Source organism: Cricetulus griseus (assembly GCF_003668045.3).
Source record: "Cricetulus griseus strain 17A/GY chromosome 1 unlocalized genomic scaffold, alternate assembly CriGri-PICRH-1.0 chr1_0, whole genome shotgun sequence".
NCBI classification, from domain to species: Eukaryota; Metazoa; Chordata; class Mammalia; order Rodentia; family Cricetidae; genus Cricetulus; species Cricetulus griseus.
In genome coordinates this window covers 227164069-227184674 of record NW_023276806.1, presented here as the reverse complement: position 1 = coordinate 227184674, position 20606 = coordinate 227164069, and the positions used below count along the sequence as shown (strand labels likewise).

At 45.0% G+C, this 20606-nt stretch overlaps 2 protein-coding genes across 2 annotated transcripts; one reads left to right on the top strand and one right to left on the bottom strand.

The window, feature by feature from the left end:
* Positions 1-198: 198 nt before the first annotated feature.
* Positions 199-1181, top strand: Llcfc1 (LLLL and CFNLAS motif containing 1). The gene is made up of 3 exons (XM_035450771.1): positions 199-234; positions 329-452; positions 1003-1181. Exons 1-3 carry the CDS (start codon positions 199-201, stop codon positions 1179-1181), a joined length of 339 nt encoding a protein of 112 aa, XP_035306662.1.
* Positions 1182-2246: 1065 nt separating this feature from the next.
* Positions 2247-18749, bottom strand: Kel (Kell metallo-endopeptidase (Kell blood group)). The gene is made up of 18 exons (XM_035450370.1): positions 18687-18749; positions 18294-18435; positions 17854-18030; positions 17311-17435; positions 16864-17010; positions 14139-14201; positions 13872-14060; positions 13293-13441; positions 11989-12118; positions 6366-6476; positions 5143-5241; positions 4889-4966; positions 4380-4480; positions 4124-4234; positions 3904-3971; positions 3536-3705; positions 3117-3212; positions 2247-2408 (listed from the first exon to the last, which is right to left on the bottom strand). Exons 1-18 carry the CDS (start codon positions 18708-18710, stop codon positions 2247-2249), a joined length of 2142 nt encoding a protein of 713 aa, XP_035306261.1. The 5' UTR covers positions 18711-18749.
* Between the last annotated feature and the right edge of the window lie 1857 nt (positions 18750-20606).

The window sequence follows — 20606 nt, the reverse complement described above, 5'->3', positions numbered from 1 at the left end:
TTTGATGTGGTGGCACTTGGCAAACTCTGGAGCCTTTTTTTGGGGGGGGGGGTTGATCCACAAGGTGACACACGAGGCTGTCTTAGAAGCACCTGCCATTTCCCACCCTTCTGTGTGGAAATGGAATGGTATAATGATCTAGAATGTGGGTTAGACCCATGGCAGTGATGTCACAGAACACACAGTGTTAGCGGTCCTATGGAAGAGAAGGAGGAAAAGCGATGCTGGCATGGGGTAAGGGCTGAGACAGGCACAGGGTGGCTCTGGGGCCTGGGGATGGGCAGAGGCAGCAGGAGAGAAGAAGTTCTTGACTTCCAGGTTCTCCTAGCTCCACAGGGCAACATTCCTGACAGCTCTGCTGCTGCTGCTGCAAATGAAGGGTGTGAAGAGTCTGAAGGGCCCCACAAGCCTGGATGATGGCAGGAGTCAGAAAGAGAAAGTATTCTCTGTAGGTGGGTAGAGGAGAAAGTGTTGTAGAGGGGTGGGTTGGAGTAAAGGTAGGCTTGGGCTGAATTCAGCTCTAGCAGCTGGTTAAGTCAGGATCAACTGGGATGGACATGGTTTTCACGAGATAGCGCAAGTTCTCCATCACCACAGCATGAAAGAATAGCTGTAGGTAAGAATGTCTGGCTTTAGAAAGACTTTCAGTCCGGTACAGCGTGGACTAGCTGCCATTATCCAAAGCTGCTGAGGAAGGAGAAAGAATATTTACCTAGAGAAGGGGTTTTTGCCTCCACATCTGAAGGTCTCTCTCACTCCCCCAAATAGTGTAACCTGTTGGAGGTGGGAACTGGTTTGAGGAGTGGAGGTTGTGTGTGCTTGAGATGGGGCTATGACTGAAGTGACAACTGAAAAGCCTTCTAGTTAGAGCACTCTCTTTCTAGTCAAGGCCAATATTATGGCTGGCAATTGGCAGCCCTCGCTTGTCTCTGGACCCTTGACCATGGCCTCACCAGGCCTGAGATTGGGGCTACCCCTCTCTGTCCCTCTTTCGTGTTCCAGACGAGGGAAAGGAGCAGTTCGAAGAACACTTTATGGCTTCATCAGTGGGTGAGCTGTGGCAGGTGATAGATATGGCCCAGCAAGAAGAAGACACATTCGCCCAGGCAGCGACTTTCCGGGACCACCTCTTTGATCTAGCCTTCTGCTTCAACCTGGCCAGCATCATGGTTTTTTTATGAGAGACTTTGAGGTAGAGGCAGTGGTCTGGGTCCTGCACGAGGACTTGGACATCTACCTCCCCTTCGTGATTGCTTATTGACCTTTCCTCCCTCCTCAAAATGCAGACCCCACTCCCCTGTCTGAGAAGCACCTGGCCTTAGGGTGCAGCCACAGAGCTTGCTCAACTCTCATTGTCTCTATGTGATTGCCACCCAACCCAGAATTTCATGTCCCAGGGCCAAAGACACCAGACCCACACCCTTCTAACTCTTAAGCTTTGACTGAAACAGCAGATTAGAGGGAGGAGACAGTGACAATAAAATGGCAATAGCAATAAAATCCTGAAAACAATTGCCAGCGAGTTTCTGGTTCTCTCACTGGTCTGGTGAATTGCCTGGCCTTTTGTCTACTTACTGACCTTCAGACCCACTCTCTCACCAACTGCTGCTGATTTCTTGGCACTTTTCCCTCTTATCATTCTTGACTTCTAGGAATAGGACATACCAGGAAAGAGGCATTCAGAGATGACAGAGTGGGCTGGGGAGACGACTCTGAGTTAAACGATCGCAACAGAAGTGTAAGGAACTGGGTCTAGATCCCCAGGACTCACTCACATCCAGATGCAGTCATCCGCATGAGTAATCTCTTATGTGATTACATAAGATATTACACTTACAGTAAGACACTCTTACAGTGAGACAGGCCCAGATGGGAGATGGAGACAAGAAGGTCCCTGGGAGCTGGAGGAGCAGCCAGTCTGGTATACACACTGGCATATACACCTGGCTCAAAACAAGGTAGAAGGCAAAGACTGGTACCCAACATTATCCTCTGACCTCCACACATGAGCTGTAGCACACATGTGCCCACAGTACACACACACACACACACACACACACACACACACACTCACACACACACACACACACACACACACACACACACACACTGGAACAAAAGAGAGATAGCAAAAGCTAAATACACGTTTTTAATTTTGGAACAAAAAGAAGAAAGACATTTGCTCTGACTTCAAGAACGGGGCCAAGTGTCCAGGCATCTGTATCTCAGTCTCTTTGGTAGCCAAGTTACCAGAGTTTGCAGCGGGCAGAAGGGTTCAGAAGGGTACCGTGTGGACAATGGAAATGTTTGGCAAAGTCTGGGATATTGCTGAGGGGCCCGTGGACTCGAAGGCTGGGAGGGCTGTAAGTGTCCTGAGGGTCTTGTGAGCTCAACTCCCTACACATCACCTGAGAAGAAAGATGGTCAAAGAGGGGTAAGGAGGAGAGTAAGTCTCATGGATCACGGAGATAGTTTGGAGACAAGGACTAGGAGATCACTATGCAGAACAAAGGAAGGGGCAGGATGTACGTGGGCCACATGGAGAACTTATATGTGTAAATCTTTCAATATGGCACTAACCCTGTTGGAAGAAACTTGACTGTATAATGCTGCCATTTATAAGGAACTAAAGTGGGGTTCAGCAGTGGATTTCTGTAAGGGGCTCATTGGTGTGTTGAAGAATTGTGTGTCATGCTCTTGACAGAGCACAAAGTCCCAATGGGAGTGATACTAGTTTGGAGCTAGCCCCAGAGCTGAGTTCTTCAAGTAGTATGGTCACATGTCCAGCCCGTGGCTGGCTGCTTTTAAAATAGTCTGTGTTTCTGAAGCACGAGAAAGAAGGAACAACAGGTTTCTCTTATGGAGGGGCTTGGAAGTGGAGAGGCTATTCTTTGCGGGGTAGGGTGGGGAGCCAGTTGCTGAGTTTGATGAAAGAACCTGTAATCATGTAAAGGGTGGTTCCGAAGGGACAAATGAGAAAAGTTAAAAGTGGGGATCCATGACAGTGGACTTGCAAGCATGGGTCAGTGTAGCATGGGACATGCAGCCTTTTAGTGTCAGTGATTGGGTCCTGAACTGATACGGAGCAAGTGTAGAGAGAAATAGTAGCTGTTCACCTGGGCATAGCTTCGGAAGAAGAGCTGATAGGGGCTGAGGTCCTGGTTGGCCAGGGTCATCTCCCCACTTTGCCCTGCTATCCTCTTGCTGTAGGCCTAGATACGGGTATATGGGATGGAAATTTCTGTTAGGCTTCAGATCTGCAGGCATTTAAAAGTCTGATGCCAGCTACACAGCATAGTATCCCAACAAGTATCCTAAGCCTTCTTATCTATGTAACAAGGTACTGGTCTGAGGCAAGAAGAAAGGGTACTTACCAGAAGACCTACAGTTGTTCTAGAAGGTGGGGGACCTACAGGGTAGGAAGGGGGTCCCAAGTTGCCATCTGTTCAGTGGGAATGTGGAGGGCACAAAGCTATGCAACTGTTTCCATGAGGGATAGTATTAGGAAAAGAGAAGGATGGGGACCTGGGCACACCTGGAATGCGATAGCCAGCCCTCCTATGTCTCCAGCATTTTCCAGGAGTGCATGAGAACCATTGAGGCGGGCCATGCTGGGTAAGGGGAAGGCAGCATAATGGTGCTCCAGGCATAGAAGTGCTTCCTGTAGGACATGAGTGTCACAGGCTGGGCAGCCCCCAGGGAGTACTGTTGGAAATGGAACAAGAGAGCCAATTGGTGAAGAGCAGTGTAGCGTTAGGGATACCATAAACTAAGCTGGCTCCCAGGAGCATGGGGCATTCCTCAAACTGTCCCAACTGGAACTTTTGAATAACCCTCCCCTTCCCCCAGGCCTCCTGTGATATCCTCCCTAGTGGCCCTACCTCCCACTGGCTCATGACTCACAGAGCTGGTAAAAGATCCGCAGCAACTCATGGGCCATGATGCTACCGGCAGCGCCAAAGTTCACGGCTCTAAAGAGACAAAATCTTGTTTTACTTGCGGAAACCTTAAAAAAAAATATGTATCCCCATTTTCCAACTCTAAGTCTCATCCATCCTAACACCTATTAATTCCTCTTCAGTTTCTCCCACCAAAAGACTCACCTTCAGAGAATGGTCCATACCTGGGGTAGCCAGGGTGGAAGAATGGAGGTTGTAGGAGGCCAGCTGGGAAGACCACGACGTGGTCAGGAATGGAATAGTAGGCGTTGACTCCCCAGGGGGATTCCTTCCATCTGTGTGAAGAGAAAATGCAAACACAGCCCCATCACTTACTGTCTTTGCAAAGCACACGCAATCTCTCCCAACCATCATCATGTTCTTTGAGAGTGCTATCACTGTTCTTAGTCCATTTCTGGGATGGGGTATCTGTTCTCATACCTGTGGTAGGGAAAAGGCTGCAAGAAGTGCTGAACCTTTCTGCCTTGGAGGGATCGTACACAGCTCAGGAAAGACTGAAGGAAACTGGGACCAAGTTGTATCTGGGAAAGAGGCAGCAGGTGGTTTAGATGCATGGGGATGGATGCAAATGGATCAAATGGATGGAGCTGGGTGAATTTAAATCTAAACTTGTAAGTCCTCAGATACATCCAGTCACCGTTGAGCAGAAACTACCGTGTGATATCACCTCTTACTGGTACTGAGTCTACATGCGTCATCATGCAGATAAGCACAAACACATTACAGAATGTGTGTGTGTACATGCATGCATGCACAAATAAGAGCCCTAGAAAGTTATAGTATTTTTGCCTGTAGGTTCCATCAGCACCAGGGAAAAGAAGAGGTTAGCTCAGAATTGCCCATAGACAATGGATTGCTTTGCAGACTCAGTTGGGTCCCAGAAGTCAGAAGTCAAGGACATAGGAGCACTGAGAGGAACAAATACCCACATCACTGTATTCCTCTTTGGCCAGCTCTGGCTTCAAGTCCCGTTTTGGGGCCCCCATCTCCACCTGCAGTTGGGTGAGCTGAAAAAAGACACAAAAGTTTGTAAGCAACCAGCATTCCCTTGGAAACCCCCAAGAGCCGTTAACACTGTCACCCACGTATGCACTCTCTGCCCTCTTCCCTCTGTCCCATTTCTTGATCCAGTGATCAACTGTCTCTTAAATAGTCCCAAACTGGCCTGTACTCCTGGCCTTGCCTTGTTCAGGGACTCATTCAGGGTCTCCTCACTTATCCAGGAAAGTTTTTTGAGTTGTAGGATGACAGCATCCTTGATCTCAGCAAATAATTCCATGGCCTGTGGGGATGAGGTCAGGAAAAAAAAAAAAACGACATTAGGATCAGCCTGAGCCCTGGCCCTGTTGCAGTCTGTAAAAAGATCTTGCCCTAAAGAGCCTGCTGGGCCAAGAGCCAAAGAGCTGTCAGAGAGAAAGGGAAAGAGCTCTCAAGAGGGTCTGTTTCCCAGAGTACCACAAACATCAAGGGTCTGGAGATCTGTGGGGCTACAAAGACAATGCCAAGCACAGAGAGGGTAAAGAGTTGGCTGCCCCCAAGAAGGGGCCATAATAACACTGCTTTGCCATTGGGGTATCTGAGATTGATGGGTACTTTCTTTGGGGGACAGAAAACTCTCAGGAAGCTGAGGGCATGGAAAGCTACTGCTTCCCTCTCGGCTCTCCCACTTAAGACATACTTCCTATCACCTACATCCCTTGGATTCTCAGCAGAGTGGAGTCCTCACTACCACACAGCCTGGGCCATATGCCTAGTTTCTCAAACACTCACTGTCTTATGCGAATCCTTTCTTGGTAGAAGGAATTGGGTGACAATGTCAGAAATGACTCTGGCTTCCAGCTGACTGAGTTCAAATCCTGACTGCTCTTTGGTGTCTCCATGATGGTTAAGTAACTTGTTCAACTACTCTTGGGCCATTCCCCTTTCCTATTAAATCAGGAAAATCATTTCCATCAAAAAATTTTACACATAAAAGGCTAATGAGTCCCCTTCTCACCAAGTCTCCCTCTTACTCAGAAGTTACTCATTTGCCTTCTGTGAGATTACATCATCCTGATCTCACGGTGTAACTGATGTGTTATTCAAAACTCTTAGACAAACAGGGAGGAGCCTTGAAGGTCAAGGAGTTTGGATATTTTTTTCTGTTTTATGGTTGAAGAAACACAATACCAGGAAAGTCCAGTGAGGTGTTAAAGCTAATTCACGTTGTGGATACTTGTGCCCTGTGGATGAAATGGACTTGCCCAAGAGGCTGAGCAGGTCTCTGGCTTCCCTCTTAGTTGAATTTCTTTTCTGCCTGACTCCTGCCTTGCACACCACAAAGAAGGGCAGACACCATAGAATCAGGGCAAAGTGTGTTGGAAGGGAATGGTGGAGGGTTGTAGGCAAGGGAAAGCTCTCACATACAGCACTTTGGATGCTGGGGCCAAAGGCTTCCTGAACAAACAAAGCTGCCAGGGTTGGCTCAAAGAAGGCTCCTGTCTCTTCCACACACTTCATCCATCGTGGGTAAGCTGGCTGCAAAAAAACACACTGAGTGAGTGAGAACTACCCAGGCCTCTGTTTTCATCTACTTCCAACACCAACCTTGCATAGACCTTCATCTCAAAGAATGTTCTCTGTTTTTTGTTTTTTGTTTTTTTTTTTTTAATTTTTGTTTCCCAGGAATGGGGAAGTTACTCAGGCATTAGAATGCCTGTTACACAAGTATACGGACTTGATTTCAGGACCCAAGAACCTACATATGATATTAGGTATGGAGGCTCATGCTATGGGTGGGGTGGAGAAAAGCAGACTCCTGAAATTGCCATCTAATCTAGCTGAATCAGTGAGTTTTAGGTTCAGTGAGAGATACTGCCTCAAAAACTAAAGGTGGATATGGATAAAGGAAAGATACCTGATGTCAACCTCAAGCTTCTGTAAGCACACACAAGAACATATACAATACATATATGCATACACTACAAATGTAGACAACAACACACACACACACACACACACACACACACACACACACACACACTCACACACGGGAGACAGAGAGAGAGAGAGAGAGAGAGAGAGAGAGAGAGAGAGAGAGAGAGAGAGAGAGAGAGAGAAAGGGAAATTTATCATTTTCTCTGGCAATACCCACTGTTGCTCAGCAGAAAAAGGTATCACTGTGAGGAACAAAAGGCTCTCGAGGAGGTGAGGAGGAGTATCCCACTCGGGTCCCATCACACCCCAGAAATGGCCCAGGAGTTCTACCACACACTCTTTTCCTCCCAGACTCCCATTTGTAAACTGTAAACTGAAAGGAGAAACTCCTTTTCTCTACACAATCTGTACCCAGTCTCAAAGTTGTGTGTGTGTGTGTGTGTGTGTGTGTGTGTGTGTGTGTGTGTGTTATTGTACAATCCTACAGATCAGTAAATGCAGGCTTTAGGTGATAAAGTTTGCTGCTAGAAGCATTGAAATAAAAATGCTGAGTAGCAAGCACATCATTAAGACTAGAATCCTAGCTGTCTCTCCAGACAGGCAAGGGCAGAAGGTACTACAGTGTTAAAGATAATGTGGAAATAGAGGGGGGAGAAATCTCTGGAATATAAAGGATAAAAGAAATACTCCAAATGCAGGATAATCAACCTCAGTAGATTCATTTCAGAGCAGTGGAAATGGTTGCATGCATCTCCTACAAACCACGCATAGGCAATAATATAAAGAAATGGTAGAAATCAAGGGAGATCCCAAGAGTATGTAAGGACTTCTGGATAAAATTCTCTAGTGAATTCTTAAAGGAATGTCTGTGAAGGCATGGAAAATAATATGTAACTATTAAAGGCCAGGGTAGGATCACTGAGGACCAAAAATGTCAAAATAATAAAAACTTATCTATTTGAAGGGCTAATAAAGCTGGTGTACAAGACTGAGTAGGAGCTACAAACACAGATAAGAACCCTCTAAAAACACAGATAAGGGCCCCGCAGTAACATAACAGAGTCTCCTATCAGAAGCCCAAGACACTCACATCAGAAGGGCTGCACTAAACTGGAGAATGAACCCAGCACAAATGATTAGCATCACTGGAGAAGGTTGGTGCAGGGCTGCTGGCTTACATAAAGGCACACATGCATATCTATTAGAGTGTCACCTCCTAATTTTTTTAATGTAAGTTACTCTAAATGCCAATGAAACCTGTCTATAAACTAAATTTGTCCTTAAAGACCTCTATACTGCCCTTAAACAAAATATCCAGCCTTTACTAATGGGAGCTATTAACTTAAATCAAGGTACTTCAGTTAGACCAGCTGTACAAATAAGAGTCATGTCTGTTCTACCTTCCTCTCAGATTTGAGAATCAGATGGCATAATTCCTTAAAAGCACTCTGCTTATTCTAAATTCCACTGGCATTCCTCTGGTACCACTCTATAAATTCTAGTGCCACATTGAAGGCATTATCTTAATATCAGGAAAGGATCTGGTTAAATCACAAATCATGTCCTGGTAAATGAGATGAAGAAATTGATATGGAATGATGGTACAGTGTGAGTGTACCCTTGTCTGGTCGAACCCTAACTAAACATCGTGAGAATGACTCACAGCTGATTTGCCCTTTCCTGACCTGCCTACAGATAATCATAACTGCTCTTTCCCTTGCATTCCTTTTCTTCATTCAATGTTTCTCTTTTCTTCCCAACACTCTCCAACACACATAGTTTATTATCTCTCTTTTTACTGAACTATAAATACCCAAAGGTAGGGATGCTTCTTTATTTCTTTCACTACTAGAAAAGCATTTTTAAAAAAGCATTTGATACTCAGCAAATATTATCCCATCTGTAATCCTATAGCTGAGGCAGGAGGATTAGAAGTTATTTCTAAGCCATCATGATGATGATGTAAGACTTTGTCTCAAAAACATTGAAAAACAACAAAAATATCACACAAATGGATAGACGAATCTATGGATTAATAAAGCCTGACCTAATGCTTTTCTAATGAGATATTAACAGTAGTCTGGAGTAAGAAACTTTGGGTAAAATTGCAGGTGACCCAAGATCCAAGAAAACAAAAGTAACTAAGATGACTTGTTTAAACAAAATTTTAAATTTTACCTAAATAAATTGAGGTGTCGAGCTGAATATACACAGTTCTCATGTACATAGGGATAAATGTGAAATCTTGTTTTCATTGCCCCAAATCCACTTTACACATTTCATAAAAAGAAATGCTGTGGTTTAATAGACATCTCCATTGACCATGCAATCAAAACTAACCTACAACAATGGTCAGATACAACACTTACTGGCATTTCAAACTAAGAACCTATGTTAGAGGAGTCAGAGGTCTTCAATTAATAATGACTGTCTGGAAATAAAAGTCAAACCCAGAATCTGGTGTTGCCCATAACTCCAGGTAACCTCTTAAAACACAAGGTAGGATATTCCATTGCTTATCTTGAGACGTGTTCTTATAAAATATAAATCATATAAATTCTATAAATGCCCTCTTTCATGAAAAGAAAAGGCAGCTGTCAGTCCCTCTGCCCTCTAATTTCCACTTCAGTGTTATTCTGTTTGCTGATCCAGTGTTCAACCTCCCAGGGTAAACTTCAATAGTATCACCCGGCACAGCCTTGTGTGCATATCCCCATGGTTTCTTCTCAGCCATAGTCGTGAGGAAGACCCTACACACTAGAGAAAATTTTAACCAGTCTGCTTCATGTATTGCTCCTGAGAGATAAAGCCAGGCAATTTCTTCTTTTCTCTAGACATTGCTTCACTTTTACCCGCTACTACGGGTTCCAACTGATATTCAAACCCTCTCCAATCACCCTGCTTTAGGAGCCACCAAGGGTAGCTACTGTCTAAATTGTGTTCTTTAGGAGCACACCTCTGTCTTTTGTGCCACTAGGAAAGTCAAGTGTTAACAGCCTAAAACATATGGAACATAAAGCCAAATATACTTAGCTATCTTGCCCTTTATAGAAGAGTTTGCTAGCCTAATGCTGTGGCACCCACATATTCCTCAACCCTGCCGGGTGTGTTAAAAATATAGTTTCATGAGCCAAACATTTGTTTTGGATCCTGTTTCTTCAATTAAGAGCAATGCAATCTTGGGGAAGTTGTTTGTCATTCTTACACCTGTTTCTGAATCTGAGAAATGGGAACTAAAAACCCCAGAGCATTTCTGGGAAGGTTAAATACAGTCAACTTTGTAGTGAGTGGGGTTCACTGATGCCTGACAGTGACTTCAAATCCAGGTGCTACCAGCATTCTCGCTCTGTCACTTTTTGTACTGTTCAGAAAGTTGAAGCAGCTTCTCCAAGTTCATAATATTACTATTTGTGGCAGCACATGATAGCATTTTGCAGTTATATACCCCCAATGAAAAGGATGGTGATTACGGGATTTGTAAGCCTTCCACATTCTTTAAGCATGAATCTCTGGGTTGACATGTTTATACCTTCCAAGACGTGACCTCATGCCACAGTGCTGGCATTACAGGAAGTTATTTCTGCCAGGAAGTTTGCAGTTGGTGTTATGCTGTACTGCATCTGATGGAGAGATAGTCAAGCTTCATAGTAGCTTCTTGTGAATCTGCCCCACACTGAGCGACTACCCTAAAGAAACATGGTCCAAGGCATTGAAGAAACAAACTGACCTTGAAGCCATACAGCCAGAGAAGATCCCTACTCTAACTTATTATGATAGTCAGGTTCCTTCAGAGTCATGTTTACTGACTCATCTCTAAAATAAACATAAAACGAGCTGTGTGTTACATGTCTTTAATCCCAGCATTCAAGAGGCAGAGACAGGCGGATCTTTGTGAGTCTGAGGCCAGCCTGGTCTACAAAGTGAGTTCCAGGACTCTGTCTTTAAATAAATAAATAAATAAATAAATAAATAAATAAATAAATAAATAAATAAAATATAAATAATGATATTTATGCTACCTCATGAAAATAGAGGATTAAGCCAATACAGGAAATTATCTAGGCTTTTTGTAAACTATAAATATCAATGACTACATTTCAGGCTCCATAAGAACATTTTTCTTTGTAAATTTGAGGAGAGAGGAAGAGAAAATATGAGACAGTTGCCATGATCCATGTGTAGAGTTTAGAATACAACCTCAGGTGCCAATCCCCAATTTCCACTTTGCTTGAGCCTGGGTTTCTTTGTTTTGCCATTTCATATACCAGGCTACCAGGCCCTGAATGTCCAGGCAACCTGCTGTCTCCATTCTCCCTTACCACAGAAACACTGGGATTATAGACACTACTGCTATTTGCATCAAACTTCAGGTTCAAACTCAAGTCCTCACCCTTGAGAGGCAAGCATTTTAGTACTGAGCCATCTCCCCAGAATTTTATTTGTAAGGACTTTTTAAGGTAGGGAAACGGCCCACAAATTAACAAGAGAAAATGTTATTTTCCCTCAAGACCTTCATTGAGGTCAGGATATACCAACAGTGCTCCTCTGGACATCTCTACTTGCATTTGAGTAGATCTGACTTAGTATGTCAAGGAACTCTCTGGGAGCAGATGTACGCATCTCAGATAATGTATCTGGCTGCTTGATTGGTTTCACACATTTCCTATATACCCTTCTCCTCTCATGTGTCAAGATCTGACCAACCATGACCATTTGTAACTCAAAAAAAAAAAATCCCCCTGGATCAGAGATGAACTCTGAAATCAACATTTAGAAAGGAAATATGGAATCTTCTAGATGGCCTCTGTGTGCCAAATATTGGCCATCACAATGAATCTTAAGCTTTAGGTCCAGGTCTTCAAACCATAGAGTTTGGAAAAATAGCACATTGTTGAAGAGTTATGGCCAAGGAATGGTTCTTCTTAATTTCACTTTTATGTTGAAACTAGATGACACAGAAGTAACCAGGTGGTATCTAGATTTTAAAGATAGATTCTGTCTTCCAATCCTGCCTAATTCCAGGGCAGGAATTGGGTGGGAGCTCTCTCCCTATGCCATTGTAGCTCTGGAACTTTTGCTTGAATATAGAAAATGCATTGCCTTCTGTTCTTACCAGGGGGGGTTGTTCTTTCAGTTCCCGTAGTTTCTGTCTCAGTTCTTTGCGTGCTTTCCTGAATTTACTGTCCAGGGCTGGGGAAAGGGTATCTACCAGGCCCAAAATCATGTAACTCTGTATCATGTCCCTGTGAAGACAAAATTCTCAACTTAAAAAAAACATGCCCAAATGAAGAATCTCTTTAATAAATTACCTTGGTATACCTGTGCTCAGCCCTGTCCTCTGTATTTACAAAGAACAACTGTGATATATGCACAAATATCCAGAACAGTCTTTCTTGATTTGCCTGTGGGGGTGACAGAGGAGCCAAGTAAAGAAGCTGCCTTCTGAAGTCACAGGGAGAGAAGAACTTGATTCATCTTATTTCCACAACCAGGAAACCTCAGCTCATCTGAAGATAGATTGCTAAGTCAACAAAGCTGGGTTGTAGCTTGCCTTGGTCCTCCTGGCAGCCATCTTACCAGACACACTTATAAAACAGTGGAAGCCACATGGTTCATGCTTTGCCTCCCCCTGTAAAGACTTCTAGACAAGGCTGGTGTGAAGCCCACAGGAACAGCTGACCTGAACAAGAGGGAGCTCTTGGCCCCCAGACTGTTCACTGGGAAACCATCATGGGACTGATCCAGACCCCATGAATGTGGGTGTCAATGAGGAGGCCTCAGAAATCTATGGGGCCCCGAGTAGTAGATCAGTACTTATCCCTAGCATAGGAATGGACTTTGGGAGCCCATTTCACATAGAGGGACACTCCCTCAGCCTAGACACATGGGGCTCTATCCCAAAGGATATGACAGACTCCAAAGACCCCACCTGGAAGGCCTCACTCTCCCTGGGGAGCAGAAATGGTATGGGATAGGTAGGGTGTTAGTGGGGGGCAAGGGAACGGGGTGGGGAGGGAGAGGGAACTGGGATTAACATGTAAAACAATCTTGTTTCTAATTTAAATAAAAAATGGAGGAAAAAAAGACTTCTAGACAATATCACCCCTGAGATGCTATACAGAAGGGCTGGGTTTGCAGCTTTCAGAGTTGGGCTTTGGGCATTACCTAGAGTATAAGATCTCCTTAAAGGTTGGTGTTAGCATCCTGGCAGTCACCTCATCCGGTCTCACTCCTACAGCCTTCATTTTAGCATGGACCTCAGCTCCCAAAGGCTTACATAATTCTTGGTTTTTATGTTTCCTTTGTGCCATCCACCTTCCCCTTGTCTGTCCCCCCTCTCAGTCAAGATGTCCCTGACGCCCTGTGTGTCCTCACTCTTTCCATGCCCAATATCTGTCCAACTCCACCTGGGCGAACCTGCTTGTCAGCAGCTCTTCTTCTACCAGCTGTGACATGTTTCTCAAGTAGTCTAGATCTCGGACCACGAGGGTCTGGGCGGGACTCAAGGACATCGGTGTGAATGTTGCTTGTAAGCAGGACAGCCAGTCGATGGCAGGTGCCATTTCCTGAGAGAAAGGATATAAAGTTGAGGAGAAGAAAAAGACAACCAAAGGGAAGGAACAGAGAGGGAATGGGGAGGGAGGGAGGGGATTGCTAAGGAAAACACTGGAGCAGACAGGAGTTGTGGAAAGCGAAAATGAAAGGAAGTAAGGGGCCCACAAGATGGCTGGGTGGTTAAAGGCACTTGCCACAGAGCCTGACCACCTGAGTTCAGTCCCCCAGCCCATAGGATAGAAGGCAAGAATCCAACTTCTGAAAATTGTTCTCGGACTTCCATATTTACACACCTGCACATTCATGCCATAATAAATAAATAAACACACACATTTTTAAAAGTCAAGAAATGAAGGGTACAAGGAGGAAGAAGATAAAACAGAAAGTTTCTGAGAGGCTATCAAGCACAAGCAGAGTTGACAGGCCCTCAGTTCTAGGCACCTGCAGTTCACCAATGGTCACCACATGGAAGAGCTTGTCTTGTGCCTGCTGCTGCTCTGGTGGCCTCAGAAACTGGAACAGCCTCGAGGTAAAGGAGATGAACCAGGAGGCATGCTGTTGCACTTTCTGTGGCTCACCTCCCAGTAAAGCTCCCAGCCGATTCAGGTAAGTCAGCTGTTCCCGCAGGATCTGAGGAGAGCAAACTTAGTCACAGAAGCCGGATGCCTTTCGCCTGGGTGCAGAGGGGTGCATTGTGTGGAGTCTTACCTGGGCATAGATTCTCTGTTCCTGCTCTTTCTGGAGAAGAATGTCAAACTCCGGCTGGTCTATCTGGACACAAGAGAGACTGGAGAGAAGTAGGAGCATAGGAGATGGAGAGGGTGGGTATGGGAAGGCAGGGGATGCACCATGGGGATGGAGAAATGAGAGAGAGGAAAGAGGGCACAGAGAAAGATGGGACCATGGGCATAGTCTACGCATGCCAATATTGAGCCCAGGCACAGAGTGACGCAGAGATTCTTCTTTTTTAGAGGAAGCTACTCTTTGTGCCCGTGTAGATCTAGAGTCAAGAGTGTGAGACACCATGTCAGGTGCACTAATTAAGAAGTCCTCAAACTCACTAACAAGATGCACATTTTAATACACACTTTTAAAATTAATGCAGAAAAATCCATCATGAATAAAACATCGTAATTCTGCTTATTGTGAATTTTTTAATGATAAGTTCTACAACATTAGGACCTGGCAACAGGGTTCTCCAGTAGAATACTTGCTTATCATAGATAAAGCCTTGGATTTGATCCCTAGCACCAAACTGTACACTGTATTTTATTCTATTTTTAAATTATAATTGCTCTTTTAAAAAATCATAATAGTTTTGATCAATTTTGAAAAAAATTATTTTTAAAATTACAAATAATGAAAATTTGATAGTTTGCTCTTATAGATGTTGCATTAGTTTGTATTTTTAAAAAATACAAAATATTCAGACCTAAATAGCATTAATATTGATGCTATATGTACGTGATCTGTTAAACTTTGCTTTCCAGTCAAGTGCGCAGGCTCCAGTACTTTAATTCGGAGAATATTTATGCTCATACTCTCTTCCTCTCTTCTAATTTGAATATACCACCCCCACTCTGATCTATACACTTTTCTTCCATCTTGAAAATGATCTTTTAATTGATGCTTTTATTGGATTTTATGTCAAAAGTTTAGAGAGGAAAATGGCATCTTTGCCCATTGTTTCAATCTCCATACTGTCCTCCTGAACTCCAATGACAATCTCTGTTCATTCTTAGAAAAACTTTTGTGATTACCTGCAAATTTTCAATGTTGTCTTCCAGTTCTCCACCCTGTTTGTGTGGGAATCCCTGATAACCATAGTTCCTTTCTGTAGCTCCTCCCTTTTCCCTTGTGATCTCACCTACAGGATCCATCCCCAAGATCCCTTGCACTCTCTGTTTCCCTGCTTAATTGTCTCATGGGCTCCTATATGGTCTATTCTTCTTACCTAAGGTTACTCAAGAGACTATCCAGACTGGAGCTGATTAAGCGACTCAATGTTTACTCCATCTCTTTTTTATATTTTCAACCATGAAAAGTCTCTGGGACCATAAACATTGTGTTGAAACTGACCACGTTCTCCCAATCAGCTCTTACTTTCCATTTTTGCTGCTATTAATCAGACTCAAATATGTTAAGTTAGACTCCTCAGCTGCTTTAGGTTGCCTCCAAACCTGATTATTCTTGAGCTCTACACAGATCCATGGTGATATCTGACAGAATTCAGCAGCTCCTCTTTTTACCATATGTTAATAGTTACCAATTCTTCCTAACTGGGCCAACAATAATTTCTGGTGCAGTCTCATCTTTTCATTCATACCCAACCCCGGCCAGCCTCTCACAGGCCTGTGCAGAAGCCCAACCATTCCAAATACTTCCCTTAGCTCAGAATTTCCCAGTAACCCCTTTATGGTATCTTTTAGCTTCATTCTTTACCCTGACTAATTAATTAGCTATGCCCCAAGGCTCTGTTGACGTCCTCCTCTCTAAATCTGTCTTTAAGCATTTCAGACAGCTAAACACACAAATCCATGTGTTGAAGTGAAATCTTAGGATATGTTATAATGATGGTCCTGTCTTCTTGAATAATCACCGTGTACAAAGCTGTGGGACTCAGAGACAAATATAAATCACTCCAGTGCTTACCGCAGCAGTGACAGCTCCATTATTTATTTATTTACAAACACCTAGTAGTGACCACTAGTTGCTGAGAATAACTCTAGTGTTTTGAGGCCACAGTCTTTCAAAGTGTTAGATGCTGAGAGCATTTAAAGGATGGCAGGGGGACTTCACTCAAACCGTAACTAGTGTGTCAGGGAAGACTTACTGAAAGAGACTCCCAAGGCTAGCATCTGAAACACGTAGGAGTCATCTAGGATTGTTACAGGCAAGGAAACAGCATATGCAAAGAGAAGAATATTTTTTGACTACATGTGAGTCAGCAGAGCGTAGAGTACAAGGGGGAGACAGAATGTAACGGGCGATAAGCATAGGGGTCAGATCACAAACTTGCAATGCTTTGCTACAGATTAGGGGCCATATCTTGATGACTGGGTGATCGACTAAAATGACAGGCTCTTAGCTCTTAAACTTAGAAAGGTGGCTTAGGGAAAATAAAAAGTACATAAGAGAAGGGCAAGTCTGGAGACAGATAACTAGTGAAGAGATCCAGGAGAAATCCATATTTGTAGTAAAGAAGCCTGAAAGTACCCCACTCCTCACAGAGCTTGCCTTGCTACACCTTTTCCCAGTCTCAACTAGTAGTCCTGATCCCTATAGTACTGATTTTCCCTTAAGATAGGGCAGTTCCCTAATTTGCACACTTGTCTTATCTCCAGCCTGAAATCTCTCTTTAAAGCAATGATAGCCTAGAGTTAGAGAAATATAGGCTCAGGTGCACCTGTGGTTCTGCCAGTTTATCCCTCACCTGGATGACTGGCGTGTGTGGAGGGGTTGGATGAGGTCGCAGATAGGCTCTGAAGAACGGGAAGTGACCGTACTGACTCATCAGAAGCCGCAGAGTTGGGTTAAAGTCTACAGACGTCCAGTTTCCAGAGATGTGCCAGCCCCCAAGCTTGGAAGAAGAGAGACAAAGTGAATTTAGGGACCTGTGAGAACTACCCCCAAATGCGGGAATCTTTCTCCCTCCTCACAGCCACCAGCTCTAGGTTTCTGAGCCTGTTGCTCCCACAGCGGCTCTTCTTCCTCTACTCACTCTAAGTCTGCATTCTTAGGGAGTATTTGCATTTCTGTCTCCCTCCTAGCACTTGGAATCCCTGGGAGGGAGAGAGATCCTGTATTCTAGAAAATCATGGCAGCCCTCAAGCATGCATCCTGAATTACTCAGAAACGTGGACACTCCAATTTTTCTCACCTCCTCAATAACTTGTTGGAGGGGACCTGCCCCAGCAGCTTCAATGGCATCTGTGTCCATGCAGGAGTTATAAAATTGGAAGGCTTTCTCCTCCCCAGATCTGAGGTGCCAGGACCCTGGGGTCTCTAGAAAAGAAACATGGGAAAGTTGAATGAGCAGGTACTAGGAGAGGGGCAAATAGGAGAGGGGGGCTTACAGGAATGTTCAGGAAACTTCCCCACAGTCAGGTGAAAGAGGATCTACCTTAGATAAGTGAGGAGGCTCCCAGTTTTCAATGGTTCAGTTTGACCACAGGGTAAGAGCAGAGAGACGGGGTGCAGACAAAAAATATGACAAGGACAGCAGAATTGATTGACAGCAGAAAGGGAAACAAGGAAGAAGAGATGGGCGAAAAGAAAAAAAGACTAAGTGGTATGGGAATAAGGAAAATGCTGGGTAGCAGCGGAGAGGCAAGAAGGGGGTTTTGTAGAGTTTAGAGCTATCAAGATCACTTGAGACTCAGTTGTCTACCTGCCCAAAGAGTCTGCCAACCTGTGTCCTCACCCAATAGTTTCCACAGTTTGTTCTTGTTCTCTTCTGTAAGAAGCTGAAAAGAGTTACTGGTCCCATTGGTTTTTTCACAGACAAAGCTGAAGAAGTCAGTGCAGGGGTCTGCATTTCTGTTTCCAGAGGCCAGGTAATAGTCCAGAAGTTTCAAACACACAGGTGTCTCACAAGGGCCTGTGAACAAAAGTTTAGAGCTAGAAAAGAAGAGCAAACTGGACAAGGGCTCCCCCAAGGGGCTGGCAAAGGATTTTTAGTGGGGAACAAAGGACCCACAGTTAAGAAAGAAATGGTTCCACTGGTGGCCTGCTGTGGGATTCAGGGAGAAAGCAGTATAGATCATCAGGGGCAATGAAGTCATGGGTCAGGGGTCAGGGGTCAGGACCAGGGCAAGTGATGGAGGGCTGCTTAGGTCGGGGGTGTTCCAAGATGTTCCTTACGAGGACCACAGTTCCGGAAGATGTACACCCAAAGCACAGAGGAACCGAGGAGCAGGCCACAGAGCAGGACGCCTATGAGCACCCTTCTAGCTCTTGTCCACTGTCTGCTCCATCCAGTGGGAAGCCTCTCATCTGGAGAATTCTAGTGGGGGAAGCCAAGAGGAAAACAAATGAGACGAAGTAGCTTGGAAGGGAGAGTGATAATGAGATGATGGGAAGGAGAACTGAAGGGAGAAGTTAGCATCAGTGTCCCTTTGCACAGGGCTAATTCTACTTATTGTCTCTAAGACGCAGCTCTCTTTAGACCTCTTGTACATGAGACAGCAATTCTGTGGGGCGGGGGGATCAAATAGGACGTGTAGGACGTTAGAGACAGAAGCAGAGGCCACTTACCTCCTGGCTCCAGGGAGGTCCCATTCTACCCGTCTGGTTTTGTCCCAAGAGCTCTTCCCCACTTTTGTCCTTCTCCTCCTGAAGCACGTGCAGGGGGGAGTAGGAGAGAGAAGCTGGTTCAGAAAGGAAGGACACGTTAAAGACAGATTTGTCCAGCCACACTGATACTCACCCTCCCCGCCGTCTCACTACTAGAAAGTCCCCAGAACAAGCCTCTCCCTCGATGTTCAACTTTCTCCACCTCCTCTCATCCCCTGCCCTACCTTTCTCTTCTGAAAGCCTCACATACCCTCTTCTCTAGTATGTGTTGTGGGAGGAAGGACAGGATATTTGCACCTAGCCCTCTAGCCCCCACCGTAGGCTCTCCAGTGTGTGCTGGGGGGGGGTGCAGGATATTTACACACAGTCACCCTAACCCCCACCCCAGGCTCTGGCTCCAGAAACTGGATGTTTCTCCAGGACACTTGCCATTTGTCTGTGCTTCTCTCTGGCTCCCAGAATCCTCCCTGGTTCTGCTCCAGGTACTGTACCTAAAGCCAGCGTACTGGAGATGACATCCCTTTGGCCCCAACTCCAGTCCCTGAGGCCCTGGAGAAGGGGCACCCCTTCCACTCTATCCCTCTGTCCCCAAATGTGTACTGTTGGCCTCTGGGTGGAGCCTGCTTATCAGAGAGGAAACACTCAGGCCTCACCTCCCCCTTTATCTCAGACTTTCAGGGGGGAAGAGAGAGGCATCTTCACTCAGTAAGCAATCTTGCACTTGGTCAGCTCCTTGTGTTTGGGCTTTGTAACTTTGTTCACGCTCTCTCTTTATTTCTAGAATATCCTTTCCTCCTCCACTTTCTTTTCTGATTGAAATCTCTTGGATTCTTTCCTTCCTGAGTCAAATACCAGTTGCTGGAGAGGCCTCACAGCCCCAAGCCCATTCTTCAACACCGCTCCCAACCATGCTTCATTGCCTTGTGAGCCATGGCCCTGCTGGTTGTAGTCAGAACCACACATTAAAAAGATCACCCAACTAGCAGCCCCTAATCTGCTAATTATTAGCTCTGTAACAATAAACAAGCCTCTTACATTCTCAGGAAAGTAAGTGAGTTTGTCATCTGGAAAATGAAGGTCATAGTTTCCCATTCCTGCCTCCCAGGGCCCCATACCTGCTACAAAAGAAAAAAGCTCTTTCAAGTCTCTTTCTTTTTTTAAATTAGTATTATTTTATTTTTTATTTTAAATAGAAAGATTGTTTTACATGTTCATCCCAGGTCTCTCGCCTTCCCCTCCTCCCCTGCCCCCCCCCAACTAATACCCTACCTATCCCATACCCTTTCTGCTCCCCAGGAAGGGTGAGGCCTTCGGTTGGGGGTCTTCAGAGTCTGTCATATCCTTTGGGATAGGGCCTAGGCCAACCCCCTTGTGTCTAGGCTCAGGGAGTATTCCTCCATGTGGGTTGGGCTCCCAAAGTCCATTCCTCTGCAAGGGATAAGTACTGATCCACTACAAGGGTCCCCATAGATTTCCAAGGTCTCCTTACTGACACCCACATTCAGGGAGTCCCATGCTGGTCTCCCAGCTATCAGTCTGGGGACCAAGAGCTCTCCCTTGTTCAGGTCAGCTGTTTCTGTGGGTTTCATCAGCCTGATATGGACCCCTATGCTCATCAGTCCTCCTTCTCTGAATTTCAGTTCAGTTCATGGTTTAGCTGTGGGTGTCTGCTTCTACTTCCACCAGCTGCTGGATGAAGGCTATACTATGGCATATGAATTAGTCATCAATCTCATTATCAGAAGGGGGCATTTAAGGTAGCCTCTCTTCTGTCACTTAGATTGTCAGTTGGTGTCATCTTTGTAGATCTACAGACATTTCCCTAGTGCCTGATTTCTCTTTAAACCTATAATGCTCCCTCTATTATCCAAACTTATGGGA

Excerpts from the sequence above, each read along its gene's own strand:
- Llcfc1 (XM_035450771.1), top strand. The coding sequence starts at position 199 with ATGGAAGAGAAGGAGGAAAAGCGATGCTGGCATGGG. Across the intron at positions 235-328 it reads AAAAGCGATGCTGGCATGGG|CTCCACAGGGCAACATTCCT; the intron begins GTAAGGGCTGAG and ends AGGTTCTCCTAG. Across the intron at positions 453-1,002 it reads AGAGAAAGTATTCTCTGTAG|ACGAGGGAAAGGAGCAGTTC; the intron begins GTGGGTAGAGGA and ends TTCGTGTTCCAG.
- Kel (XM_035450370.1), bottom strand. The coding sequence starts at position 18,710 with ATGGGACCTCCCTGGAGCCAGGAG. Across the intron at positions 18,436-18,686 it reads GACCTCCCTGGAGCCAGGAG|AATTCTCCAGATGAGAGGCT; the intron begins GTAAGTGGCCTC and ends TTCCCCCACTAG. Across the intron at positions 14,202-16,863 it reads CACACACGCCAGTCATCCAG|ATAGACCAGCCGGAGTTTGA; the intron begins GTGAGGGATAAA and ends TCTTGTGTCCAG.